Source organism: Cucurbita moschata, unplaced genomic scaffold (assembly GCF_002738365.1).
Source record: "Cucurbita moschata cultivar Rifu unplaced genomic scaffold, Cmos_1.0 Cmo_Scf00021, whole genome shotgun sequence".
Taxonomy (NCBI): Eukaryota; Viridiplantae; Streptophyta; class Magnoliopsida; order Cucurbitales; family Cucurbitaceae; genus Cucurbita; species Cucurbita moschata.
Genome location: NW_019268537.1, coordinates 2,638,273 through 2,652,143, shown reverse-complemented (window position 1 = coordinate 2,652,143; position 13,871 = coordinate 2,638,273). Strand labels below are relative to the sequence as shown.

The following is a 13,871-nucleotide window of genomic DNA, read 5'->3' as shown; positions in this document are numbered from 1 at the left end:
TTTTTTTTTTTTTTTTTTTTTTTTTTTTTTTTTTTTTTTTTTTTTTTTAAGTACAATGATTGGGCGTATTGCTTTTGCAGTTTTCGTAAACGAACAAAAATTATCCAATGGCTGTTTGGAAAGGTGGAGTTGATTAGGTGATAATGGAGATGCACAGGGAAAAGGAGGAAGCCAGTAAAAGGTAAAATCGCTTACACCTATGGATATATATTAGCAATTCTTTTTGTCTTCATTTAGATTTTTTTCTCTCTTAATTCTTCCGTTTTCTTCTATCCTGATCCAGTGGCCTACTGATCTCCATTTCTTGTTTGCACTGAAATCATACTGCCCTAGCTCACTGATTTCTTCAATTCTGACATTCTGAATCTATGGAGGAATCATTTGTGGTGGATGTTCTAAACGACGAACATAAGGTACACTATTTTTGGGACGAAATTTTGTCTAAGATTCCCATTAATTTTAACTTCTTCTTTCCCCCTTTACTACTTTTTATTTATTTATTGTTGTTTGTTTCTGGATTTGGAGATTCATTTCCGTTTATAATTGAGGAATCATTGAATTGTTTTTGCTGTTTTGGGGTTACCGTGCCGTTACTTGCTTGAATTTATGGTTAGATTTGGTTATGGCTTCGTGATGGCAGGTGGAAGAGAATGCTTCGTCGAAACCATTTCTTGAGGTTTCGGTTTCTTTTGGTAGGTTTGAGAATGATATACTGTCTTGGGAGAAATGGTCGACTTTCTCTCCCAATAAATACTTGGAAGAAGTTGAGAAGTATGCAACGCCCGGATTTGTTGCTCAGAAGAGGGCTTACTTTGAAGCCCATTACAAGAAGATAGCTGATAGAAAGAAGTTATTGGAGCAAGAGAGGGAAATGGAAGGCAATACAACAATGTCAAATGAACTGGACGATGGAGGAGATGTAATGGACCTGACTGAAAGGGTTGATTCTGAATCTGAGAAGTCGAACCCCCAAGTTTCTGCTGAAGAAGTCGAGCAAGATACGACATTGATTGGTGAGGTCAGTAGTGTTTGTGAAGAAGTGGTGAAGGATGATGTTGGAAGTATTGCAGAATGTGAAAGCTCATCAGCTGTTGAAAAGGAAGAACCGGATAGCAAATCAGATTGTGTTGATTCTCAGATTAGCAAACAAGAAGAAGTTGTCATTAAAGAAGTAGAAATGCCTCCAAATGAACCCCAAACCGTCAAGCAACCTCCACAAAAGTTGGTCAATAAAATATCGACAGTGTCTAAAGTCAAACGACAGGTTCTAAAACCAAATCGACCAATCGAATCTAAGAAGGTGAACCTATTGTGTACTTTTGAATTATTTGGAGTTACTAGGTCTGGATTCACTGACTTCAATTTTCTCCATTTGTTTGTGCAGACCACTCCAGTAGTCAAGGAACGAAACATTGCAAGTGCCAAGAAGAAACCAGTAACATCCACGGCCAAGACACCCAAGATTTCCACCCCCAAACCCGCCAAGACAACACCAGGACCCAGCACACCTGCAGCACGGTCTTCTGTGCCACGGTCCTCTATAAACAAGGGAACTAGTTCATCTTTATTAAGAAGCCGAAATCCATCTTCTGTTGAAAGCAAGAAAGTAGCTCCCAAGTCTTTGCATATGTCCCTTAGTCTGGGAACTCCCAACTCTGATCCATCTTCTGTCACCGGGATTCGAAGATCTTTCATCATGGAGAAAATGGGGGACAAGGACATTGTAAAACGGGCATTTAAGACATTTCAAAACAGTTTCAACCAAATGAAATCGTCTCCTCAAGAGGAGAGGTCGTCTGCTCCTAAGATGGTTAGATCTTCTTGCTATTCCAGATGCAAATAACTCCATAACCACCTATATAATTTGTATTGATTGAGCACTTGATTGATGTATTTATTATCAAGTTTTTCATTGCTTGAAATTCTTCTTACTTCTCAATGCTATGGACAGCTTCCGACGAAAAAGAGAGAAACAACAAGAATTCCCACTTCCGTGGCTGCTAAAAAGGAGAATGGAGGGTATTCTTCAATTTTTTTTTTTTTTTTTTTTTTCATTCAGGAATTCCAACTCATTATTAGGTTGCTTTTCGCCAATTATTTAACCTTTTGCTTAATAGCTGTGCGAGCTAGTCCTAATTTATGATTATCTTCCCAAAACCATTAGTTAATACCTTATTTAGGCATGGGACATTTCATTTATCCTTTTTAACAAACACATATTCAGCTAGTTTGCATTAAACTGACGATACTTTCATGTCATGTGATAGGATGCACAAAGCAAGTGGTCCAATAAGAGGTACAGATAGCAGAACTACCAGGGTTGCTTCATCTCAGAAGTTGGAAGGAAAATCTACTGCAAAAGTGGCTGGGAGAACAAGCCTCCAATCAAGATCTAAGGTTGCCCCATCTCAGAAAGTGGAGGAGAAATTTAATGCCAGAGAGGGAGTGAGAACAAATCTTCTATCAAAATCAAAGGTTTGATGAAGTATTATTTTACTTTTATCTCTTTAATTCTTCTTATTGTTGTTTCTCTATCTGCTCCTGCAATGAATATACGCTCAAAACTGGTTGATAAACACTAGGTTTTCCTAGTTTTCCATGTCTGTATCAATTCTTGATATCTTGTGTCCATTCATCCGTGTCGAAAAATTGGATTTTTCTATGCCTTCTTGAAGCTAAAATGAAGTAGCAGAATTACTTCCTCTCTGTTTTCTTTTTTCTTTAACGTTTTAGATGTTAGTAGGTAACATACATTCTATGTAATTGTACAGGATGCTTCAAAGAATGGGCTTCGCTCTTGAGTTTTGATGAGTAGAAACAAATCATCAGCTACCCGGAAATGCATCAACCATGTTCTTTCAGGTTCGACGTTGGTGAAAATTACTACTACTCCCTGAAGAGCCCCATATCATGAATTCATTGTTTCCTCTGAAAGTCTTTGTCCATCCAGAGTCTGTAGATTGGAGTGGAATAGGATCTATAATGAGTCAGATGGTGTCATTCTATGAGTTTCATTAGTAATATACAGAAAGCTCACGGTGTCCTGAAACAGCCCCCATATATAGATAATTAGAAAATGGGCATCTGTATGTATGACGTTCAATTGTCTTAGAATTGCCTCTTTACTTTTTCCAGATGGCTGCAAGTGCCATACATAATGTATACTTCGTAGTCCCCAGTTGCTACATGCTGTTTGGTGATCCTAGAATCTTTGACTAGATGGAGAACTTCGGATTAGCCATGATATTATCCTTATTTTTGGATTAATAATATACTCTCGTTGTAAAATCAAAGCTTCTGTAATTTACAAGGTCTATAGTTACATCTTTGTTCCTGATTCCGAATCTTGTGTACATTATTATTTAACAAGAAAATAGAAGATAGAATAGATTTATGGAAAATATGTGCTCAGAATTCCTCATCTGAATCACTAGAACTGCCTTTGGACTTGTCCGACATAAAATTTTCCGGCAAGCTAGGGAAGACAGTCTTTGATCTCACCTGTGACGAACCCACATCGACGGCAGACGATCTCTGCTGGAGTTCTCGGGCAATTTCAATACATACCCGATCTACCATTTCTAGGAAATCTTTCACTATGATGAATAATTGAAGCCTATTTGCTTCATTATCTTTTGAACTTTGAGCCTGATAATACTCTGTTGTCTTCATCACTAGCTCCATCACTCTCGTCTGTTCTTCTCTCGCCACCTTCAGCTCATCCTCTGCTGCCTCAAGAAACCCTCTCATTTCCTTTGTAAACCCACCTCCATTGTTCCCAATTTGAATCAAAAGCTGCCGGATTTCTAGAGTTGGGCTAGTCAGAGATGACGCAGCCTTGGCAACACTCTCGTAGTCGATTGCCGCCGCTTTCCTTACATTAGAGAGCTCAGCGCTTAGACCTCCCACCACTGGCAGTCCCAACATCATATATTCCTTTACTGCGTCCTCTTTCGAAGTCGATTTTTCGCGGCTGCTAAAGCTGCTCTCACTGCTATTGCTGCTGTTGTTACGGCTCATGCTCTTGTTCCTGTTTAAAACACACTTTTTCCCTTCTGTTCTGATGACTTCTTTCACCACAAAGTGAAGCAAAGTGGTTTTCCCATCAGTGCTTTGAACATCAGAGAGCTTGCGGAGAGCTGTAAGGTTGAAAGCTCTGGCATTTCCTCTTGCAGTTCCTGCATTCAGCCGATTCCCAGCTTTGAGAATTGCTTCAAGCAATTTTAAAAACAACCCTCGAGATCTAAGCTCCTTGCAGGCAGATTCCAGAGTTCGTAGAGATTTCTTGAGATGGATAATCTCGGAGCTGAAATTCAATCGGAAAAGCATGGCGTTGAAACGCGTAAAGGCTGTTGGAACCGATGTGAGAAGATGGTAAAGGAAAGATTCAGCATCAGCAAGCTTCTGGGGGTCTTCTTCATACTCAAGAATTTGGGAAATTTCTTTTTGGGTCAGAGCAATTCTTGTGAGTTTTTCAAGATTATCTGTTTCGAGGCCTTGACCTTCGTTGAGCGCATCGAGGATTTCGTTGCGAGGAATGGTCAAGGACTTGATTATAATGGCTATGTTCTGAGATTTCTTCTGTTCAAGAATGAAAGTTTGCGACGGCCCTGAGTTCCGGCCAAAGGCGTTTGCTGAAGAACTAGCATCGTTCCGGGGGGATTTCCGGTCGGTTGCGACATATCCAAACAGAGCTTCCATAAGATCCCCATCAAATCTGTACTCAAAAGAAAAGAAAAATGATCGGTGCTCGAAAGAATTTATTCGAGAAACAAGAAATGGTGTTCGCAGAGATGATTACTTGAAAGAACCGCCGTTCATTTTATCCCAAACCATAGAATGATCGGTATTTGCGGTGTTCACTTTATCCCAATGCAGGGGTATGAATTTAACCTGACCATTCTCGACTGATGAAGCCTCGCCAGAGGAATTACCCCCTTTTGAAGCGCCGGCATTGGGCGGCTGCGGAGGTGGTGGTGCTGCATTGGTCTGGACTTGAATAGGAGGCAGTGGGGGCAGTCTTGAATTGGTCTTGACTGGGATGGGAGGTGGTGGCGGTGGTGGTCTTGTATTGGTCTTGGCTGGAACTGGCGGCGGCGATGTTGGAACAGAGCTTTTGTCGTAAGGAACGGCCCTGAGAGATTGTGAATGCTCTATTGATGAATGAATTGAACTACTTGATGGTTTTCCAACTGCCTGAACAGAATTCCCAGTAAACGGCGGAGGGTGGTTAATCTGAGGCGGCGAAGGAGATGTAATCCAACTGGGTTCTTCATCCTCCGGCGAAGCGTTTCCTCGAAGCAGAGGAACTTCTTGAACAGGCTTCGTCTTTTTGCTTCGATTTTTCATAACATTTTCTTGTCTATCACTCCAATCAAAGCTATTACTGGAATTCCTTCTTTCAAGTCTCTTCCAATAAATCACATCCAATCCATTTTCATCCACAATATACCCTTTAAGATTCCCATCAGGACACGAAGATTCACTCTGAGCAACCGCCGGCTGCAAGATCGGTCCAGGAACCGGACCCGAATTTGCCACCTCTACATTTCGTTTTCTTCTGATCAGATATCTCTGGATCAAGAAGAAGAACAACGTGGAAATCAGAGCCGTACTCACTGCAGTGACAGCCACAGCCGTCGTTATGGTCCTCGTTAACGTGGACGACGGCAGCCAATGCTTAAGTGAGGACGATGGCGTCGGTTGCACAAGAGAGGACAATGGCGACGGTGGTTGAGGAATAAATGGGGAAGGGTAGAAAGTTTGGATATTTTGAGGGGGAGTGAGTTGGCAATAACAAACAGAAGAAACAGAGAGGAAGAAGAGGAAGAGATGAAGCTGCCATAGCTGAAGCAGAAGCAGCAAAGGCATGGCGGAGAGAGTGGAAGAGAGAGAGATCAAATCCGGCGGAATATGGAAGAAGAAGAAGGAAGCTCTGAAAATGAAGGTAAAAAGATGTGAAGAACATTGTCGTGTGTTTTTTGGTATTTTGGTGGCTGACAGTTTCAAAGAGCAGTTAGTTGTTGTTGTTTCTCTTCAATGTAAACAAACCCTTTTTTTTGTTTAAATATAATTTGAAGCAATTAAGAAAGCTAAATTGATATCATAATGCATTAATGATTGAATTGATAATGAAGTATGAATGATCCTCCTTTCAAAACGGCTTCAAATTCACTCGATTTAATACAAGTAGTTGCAAGTGAATGGCTACGTAATCTATAAATTTAATTTTAGGTATTTTCAGTCTTTTTGTAAATATCATATGCTTTAAAAAAAAATTACGTAAGATTGAATCATGAAAGTATATATTATTGGTATATATATAGTAAATTTTAATTTTTTTTAAGTATGTCTTAACTTTCATATATTCGTGATAATTCGTTCGAATATAATTTTAATACACGGCGTTTCTAATTATATTCTTTTTTTTTTTTTTTAGAATATTACATGAATACAAAGTTGGCGGAAGAAATATAAAATGGGGGAAGAGAAGTAGCTCACCCTCTTTCATTGCTTTATTTGGTAATTTTCCATTATTTTTTTAATTATTATCTTCAAGAATGAGTTGTAAATATATGTTTTTTTTTTTTGGCCTTTAATATCGTTTATTCGCTAAAATTAAGAGGAGGAAATTGCATACCCAATATTTGGAAAGAAAAATAAGAGGATGAAAAAGTAATGAAAAGGGGTAATTGGTTTCCTTCTTTGCCACGTTCATGCTCCTTTAATGTGTGTTGCCCATGATCGTATGTTCATGCCGCATCAAATCCTTTATTTGATTTCATGTTATATTGTCTTACTATTGTATTTTTTGCTGTATGATTCTTCAGCAAAATCATGTCTATATTTGTCAGACCTAAATCGTCTTCAAATGTAAGATGCAACTAGTTGTCAACTTCTCCTACCCAGATTTTGTATGACTGCTAAGCAAAATCACGTCTAGGCCTACTGGACCTAAATCAACTCAAAATATACTATGGAGAGATACAATTAATCGCCAATTCTTCCTACCTAGAGTTATATGTTATTTAAGTCGTTGTGTCATCTTTCTCACTTATTGCATGTAATATTGTTTTTAAAACCTTCTTTCAACCTTGCTTTCAAACTCTTTTTCAAAAGTCTGTTTGCCTTCATTTCTAAAACCTTCCTCTCAAAATGGGGTCTTGAGTATATGTTACACGAATCCAAATTGACTTGACTCGTGAATGCTACACCATTTGCATAGTCCTACCCAATTCCTCATCACAATCGGGCCTCACCCAAGGCCGAAGGATGAGTCACTTAGCAGCCCCATTGGGCCATCCCATCCACCTACATGAACACCCTTTTGAGGTTTAAGACCAACCATTATTGTGGTGACTTATAAGCCCCCCCATGGCCCATACCCACCCAAATCTCAAATGAAATCAAATGAAATCAAATGAAATCAAATGAAATCAAATGAAATCAAATCAGATGAAATCAAAGGCTACATTTTTCAAAAGTTAGGAGGGATTGATTTTCCATGTAGTTTCATAGTTCAATTTGACGGTAAACCATAGGAGGCCATGAACGAATGAACTGCTAAAACAATAATAGAATGAAGATGGAATTGAAGAAACAGAGAGAGTGATTGATATTGAAAAGAGGCAAACGTCAATAAAAGCAACCAAAAAAGGGCCCCATCACTGGGAAATGGGCACAACCCTGTGTTGCCTTTGTTACAGCCTTTTCCACAAACAGGACATATGCAAATGGCAACACACCTTCCAATAACCCATTTAATCAAAATGGGTGAATTCATCATATAAACTTACCAACAAACATTCCAACCCACCCATTTCATCTCTGCTTCATATCTATACTCTCTTTACCAGACAACATCATCTTTCATGTTCATTGCTCTCAACTGCTTCCACCTCCACCAACATCTCAATTTCATCTCCAAATAATTCAACCCTCCCCACCTCAATTAACTTATCGCATAGTACAATGAACGTGTCACGTTACCATAACTGTAACCTCTCATATCCAGAATTTGCTATCATAATTCAACACATGTAATGCCCCATGCTTAGGATTTAAAATCCGGATATGGCACCTAATCACCCTGACATTCCCCTGCATCTTCTGCGACATGATCATGTTACCTACTATTCGCTTCTTAAGAGTAAAGACTATCCATACAGACCAATATGAGTTCTTCTACCATGTTTTGTCCTCACCCACATGCATCCTAAGAATATTCCTACGAGATCACCTAACATAGAATTACTCCAAGTAAACCACGCTTAACTATGAAGTTCGTATGATTAAGTCACCAAAAAGGAATGTGTGTCTTGTGAGTATAGGTGGTAATTTTCTTGTAAAATTACCTCTCTGGGCTTGCCCTCAAGGCTTTAAAATGCGTCTGGGGGAAGTTTCCACACCCTTATAATTAGTGGTTTGTTCTCATCTCCAACCAATGTGGAACATCACAATTCATCCCCCTTCGAGGCCCAGCGTCCTCGTTAGCACTCTTTTCTTCTTCTAATCAACGTGCGACCGCCCTCAAATCCACCCCCCTTTGGGGCGGGGCCCAGCGTTCTTACTGGCACACCGCCTCATGTCTAACCCCCTTCGGAGAAGAGCGAGAAGGCAGACACATTGTCTGGTATCTGGCTCTGATACCATTTTTGTAACGACCCAGATCCTCAAATCCATAACCCCCTTCGGAGAAGAGCGAGAAGGCAGACACATCGTCCGGTATCTGGCTCTGATACCATTTTTGTAACGACCCAGATCCTCAAATCCACCCCCCTTTGGGGCTCAGCGTCCTTACTGGCACACCGCCTCATGTCTACCCCCTTCGAAGAACAGTGAGAAGGCAGGCACATCGTCTGGTATCTGGCTCTGATACTATTTGTAACGACCCAGATCCACCGCTAGCAGATATTGTCCTCTTTGGACTTTCCCTTTCGGGTTTGCTCTCAGGGCTTTAAAACGCGTATGCTGGAGAAAAGTTTCCACACCCTTATGAATGATGGTTTGTTCTCCTCCCCAATCAATGTGGGACATCACAATCCTTTAAACCTTTCTCAGACATTCTATCTTCAGGATCACTCTCATTTGAATATAGTTTCGGTTCATTCATGTACCCTTTTTGTGACACGTAATATCAAAATTGCTTTAAGAATAAAGATCATCTCTACTAATCAATACAAATCCTTGGAATATAAAATTGGTTGGTGTTAATTTTATATATTAATTAATGTTAATTAAAAATAAATTAGGGTTTACACGACAGCCAACACCTATAAAATTTAAAAATAAAAAAATAACCCAGCAAAAACAAGGTGTAAACAACATTATTTTATCCAAACCCATAATTAATTATAGTTTAGGGAGACAAGATTTTGCCCCGTCTCTCCCATATCTTAATTATATCACCTCTAATCTCATTATTAATTGGCTAATTTCATAATTCCACCCAAAATTAATTACAAAATATTTTGAGTTTTTTTTTTTTTTTTAATATTTATATGATTGAACTCTATGAATTGTACATCACGCCTTGCCCCCCAAAAGTTCGGACATCCCCCAATGCGTTGCGTTTTGGTAATTAACGGCGATGCCCCAACTCCCTGAGACCTAAAGGCTAACACTTAAGGGACAAAACTGGGATTTCAAACAAATGACCGTTAAAACTAACAGAATGAAGAAAAAAAGAGGAAGATATTTAATTCTTTTAAAGAAGAAAAAGAAATAATAACAAGGTGGGGGGGAATGATAGGCTACTATTCTCGCACGGTATTCCTGATTCAGTGGCAGTCATTTAGAGTCGTCCGATTGAGGAGTGGACGTCGGAGAAGATGGCTCTGACGATGATGGGGTGATGGATTGAACCGAATCTGACGGTGATGGAGAGGAATCAGAAGATGGTGCTGGTGATAAAATGGACGGTGATGATGAGGCTTCATCACACGGTTCTCGTAGCTTCCTTTTGTTGTTCCCACTCCTTTCACTTCCAATCTTTTCGTCCCCCACCATATATTCCCGGAGCCGCTTCACATCTGATAATTTCACCGGCTTCACTATGAAATCCTCTGCCCCTTCCTCCAAACACCTGTCTATCCTCGCCACCACGTTTTCCGACGACATAATCACCACCGGAATCTCTCTCAGAGTTGAAGATTCCTTAATTTTCTTCAACAATTCGTAGCCTGTCATTCCGGGCATGCAGTAATCGGTGATAATCATATCAACCTTCAACCCCTGTTCATTCAAACCATGAAACAGATCAAAACCCATAAACCCATAAACCCATAAACCAAAATTTCAAAAAAAGACATGAAATTCAAAGTGTACTTACATCAAAACCAACTTGGGAATTAGGTTCATCTTGCAATCCGAGATATTGTAGAGCTCTAATTCCACTATCCACTGCAGTAACTGAGAATCCCAACAAAACCCAGATTGAATTTCCAGGAAAATTTAACAAAATCAATGAAATTGAATAGAAATTGAAGAGAAACACCGACCTCGGCAAGCGGTGAGGCGGAGGAGACGCTCAATTACTGTACGGTCGACGAGGCTGTCATCAACGGCGAGAACATGGACCTCGGAATCAGAGATGGGGAAGCGATCTAAAGCGTCGATTTGATCGGACCTTCGCCGGCGGGAGAAAACAGGGGTTCTAGCCATGGCAGTAGGAGAAAGAGAGAGAGAGAGAGAGAGAGGGAGAGAAGGGGTATTGTAATGGAAAGAGCAGGCAATTGAATTGTGTGGACAAGGTTAAGGAGAAGGGGCGTAATATAAAGTGGTATTAAATGAAAGGGTGAAACACAAAACCGTGTCAGTGTGTGTGTGTGTGTGTGTGTGTTAAGAGCTCTGTCTGTCTGTCTGTATCAGAAATCAAATCTCTGGGTCTGAGAGAAATCCCAAATCACGTCTTTTTTAATATTTTGTTTTTCACTTTCTTTATGATTTATTAATAATAATAAATAATAATAAACAAAACGTTTTTTTAAGATGAGATTCTCAAATCCACTTGGGTCAGATCTTCAAATAAACGCAAATCTTCCCGATATCTCGTCCTCGGCGCCTTTTTTTTTATCCTATCGCGTACGAGATTTTCATTGGCTGGCTGGGTTTTGTTGGTCAACATGTTGGACTACGTGCACCCGCCTTCGAATCAAGATTTGAAAACACAACATAAAAGGAGTCAACAGACTGTGTTTTAGTGAGTTTACCGAGGTCAACTAAGGACGACACGACGCCGTCAAACAGACAGCATCTGGTTTAAGCGGAGGAAGAATTACTGCGGTGGGATTTGGGAAACCGAGGGGGGTGGTGGGGGTAAAAAGTGAAAAAAAAAAGTAAAGGAGGGAGGGTAAATAAAGTAAAGAGGACAAAAGAGAGGGAATTTGGAGATATTGGGAGAGCCCCAAGGAAATCTAGTGTGGGACCCACGACATCTTATGTTGGTTAATGCTTGGACTTTTTCTTCTCTTCTCTTCTATTCTAATTTTTTGGGCCAAAATAAACAAAGGGAATTCAACTCCAACAGGAACACTTACTTGTCATCCGGTTTCTCGTACTCCCAGAGATAATCTAACATGTTTGCTTGCCACGTGGCAGGTTTTCAAGTATGCCACAACTAGTTATAATTTCCATGTAACCACTAAATTGAAGCATGTCAAGGGTCTTCTAGAGAGAAGTGTTGTGATGTGACCAAAGTGTACAATGCATCATTTGATATACTAAGAGGAATGGACAGGAAAGTGATATTGCTATCCGTGATGTTAGTGACGAGCTTAACAACTATGAGATGTGACCTTAATCCATGACATCAACCGTAGTTGAATTTGTATAAATGAAGGATTCGAGCATGCAACTTTGGTATGTCAAGGAGTACAATTGGATACTTGGGTCTCATGGTCTAAGTAAGCCACCCCATAATATATGCATGTGTCATGGGGAACAATGTTGGATGCTACAACTATGTCAAAATTAGGCCCCTTTCCACGAGTTGGAAGTTGTGCTTTAGCATCACACTTTGCCCTGATGTGTAGAAATGATTATGCACAAAAACAAAGCATCCATGTCTCGATAGTGTCCGACTGAATAGATGTTCGACAAGTCTCCAATTTGAAGTTAACCCATGAATCGATATTTTCAATATGCATGTTTGAACAAGTTGTGAATGCATATGACATATTGACGTTTATGGTGTCATCGCAAAGTATTAGTGGGACTCGGTAGAATTTTTGTAGGTATGAAATTAGGTCACTCGTAAGTATTATTATACCCCCAATAGACCCAGATAAGAATTTAACCCAATACGTAGGAGAAACATGAATCAACTCAATTCATATCTATATATTAAAGTTATGATGATTATTAAAATAAAAGTGGCAAAACTTTGTAACATATTTTATACAGGTATTAGAGAGATCCTGGATTAGAATTTTGAAGCTGAAAAACAGTATTTAAAATTTGTTCACTCTGGACACGACACGATGATTATAATAATTACAATTACAATTCCCCAAAAAAAAAAAAAAAAAAACATCGTGGGTTTAGTCAAAATGGAATCTTGATCTGATATTGAGATTTGTGGGCCCAGTTGGCCTCAGCAATAGCCACGTTTACTGCGCAATGGATTTATCCACTGTACTTCATTAATCATCAAATTAGGCCAATAATGCTCCTCATCTCATTATTTTCCTTTCTGTACGGTCGTTCTTCTAAACAAATATCTTCATCAATTTATTAATTAAATTAATGTAATCTTTTTAAACTTAGGATAAAGCGCAAATATAAATATATTCTTTGTTTTTAGAATAAGATTTTTTTTTTTTGATGGAGATGCTTTTCATCTTAACCGTCCATCCAAGTCAAGGCCTTTAAAGTGGTCCTTATTGCACGATAATAATAGACAGTGATACTACAACACCACCTCCGACAATTTTATGTTCTTTTTAGCTATTTACCAAACATTCACAATAATTCTCTTCCCACCCTTTGTTGTTTGTCCAAAAAAATCATTCTCGTTACCAAATGTGTATAATAACCCCATCCAAATCTATTATATACAATAACCCTAATAAACCCTCCCTCGATGTAAAATGCTACTCGATAGTATTTAAAATAAAATAAAATTAAAAAAATTAAAAAAATTATCGATTACGAATTTATAAAGAAAAATTAGATATTTTGTACTTTTTACTTACATGTCATGTCTATGTCATATTTGTTCAAGATTGTTGGGAGAAATCTTAAGTTGACTAATTAAGAGGATTATTATAAATTTATATTAAGGAATATATCTCTATTTGTACTAACTCAAACCCACTAGCAGATATTGTCCTCTTTGACTCGTTACGTATCGTGTCAGCTAGGGAGAGATTTTTCACACCCTCTATAAACAATTCATCCCTCTTGAGGGCCCAACGTACCCTTATAAGGAATGCGTTGTTCCTTTCTCCAACCGATATGAGATCTCATAATCCACCTCCGTCCCGTGTTGGCTAATTAAAGGTATAAGAGTTTTTTCATTTATTCATATATATATATATATATATAATAAACTTGTAATTTATTAAATAATTAAGTGATTAATTTTAATTGGGTGGACGGCTCCTCATACACATGGCAACCTATATAGCTTAAATTTTGATAATTGTTCTTGATATTTCACTTTCATTGCACTATTGAATTGGGTTATTGATTTATTATTTGTGGAGTCAATCTAATATTGGTTTTAAATAATGTTGATTTGGTGGGGATACGAATATTTTTATGTTTATCTATGCGAATCTTCTTTTTCTTCTCTATTATTTTTGTTTTTGTTTTTTTTTTTAATTCTTATTCTCAAATTAATTCCTGAAATGATTGCCATTTTATTTAAA

The 13,871-nt window shown here is 38.7% G+C and overlaps 3 protein-coding genes across 8 annotated transcripts in view; 1 reads left to right on the top strand and 2 right to left on the bottom strand.

The window, feature by feature from the left end:
- Nucleotides 1–3,282, top strand: part of LOC111458381 (protein WVD2-like 7) — a 4,153-nt gene extending 871 nt beyond the window's left edge. For 4 of the 5 annotated variants that reach the window (XM_023101012.1, XM_023101010.1, XM_023101008.1 and 1 more), the window contains exons 2-8: nucleotides 81–181; nucleotides 284–413; nucleotides 641–1,300; nucleotides 1,385–1,810; nucleotides 1,952–2,019; nucleotides 2,268–2,475; nucleotides 2,772–3,282. In XM_023101012.1, coding sequence (XP_022956780.1) covers nucleotides 369–413; nucleotides 641–1,300; nucleotides 1,385–1,810; nucleotides 1,952–2,019; nucleotides 2,268–2,475; nucleotides 2,772–2,801 — 1,437 coding nt within the window. In that variant the 5' untranslated portion in view covers nucleotides 81–181; nucleotides 284–368 and the 3' untranslated portion in view covers nucleotides 2,802–3,282. Of the gene's footprint in view, nucleotides 1–42; nucleotides 182–283; nucleotides 414–640; nucleotides 1,301–1,384; nucleotides 1,811–1,951; nucleotides 2,020–2,267; nucleotides 2,476–2,771 lie in introns of those variants that run through there. The other variant, XM_023101011.1, reaches the window with a different exon arrangement.
- Nucleotides 3,283–3,390: 108 nt separating this feature from the next.
- Nucleotides 3,391–6,068, bottom strand: LOC111458380 (formin-like protein 4). Of its 2 annotated transcripts, XM_023101007.1 has the most exons (3): nucleotides 5,727–6,068; nucleotides 4,802–5,669; nucleotides 3,391–4,717 (listed from the first exon to the last, which is right to left on the bottom strand). In XM_023101007.1, the coding sequence occupies exons 1-3, from the start codon at nucleotides 5,869–5,871 to the stop codon at nucleotides 3,409–3,411; spliced, it is 2,322 nt and encodes a 773-aa protein (XP_022956775.1). In that variant the 5' UTR covers nucleotides 5,872–6,068; the 3' UTR covers nucleotides 3,391–3,408. The 2 variants fall into 2 exon arrangements, with proteins under 2 accessions (XP_022956775.1, XP_022956774.1); XM_023101006.1 differs by having other exon boundaries at nucleotides 4,802–6,068.
- A 3,606-nt stretch (nucleotides 6,069–9,674) lies between these two features.
- Nucleotides 9,675–10,881, bottom strand: LOC111458141 (two-component response regulator ARR5). Its single transcript, XM_023100619.1, has 3 exons — nucleotides 10,500–10,881; nucleotides 10,331–10,410; nucleotides 9,675–10,233 (listed from the first exon to the last, which is right to left on the bottom strand). Exons 1-3 carry the CDS (start codon nucleotides 10,660–10,662, stop codon nucleotides 9,790–9,792), a joined length of 687 nt encoding a protein of 228 aa, XP_022956387.1. The 5' UTR covers nucleotides 10,663–10,881; the 3' UTR covers nucleotides 9,675–9,789.
- Between the last annotated feature and the right edge of the window lie 2,990 nt (nucleotides 10,882–13,871).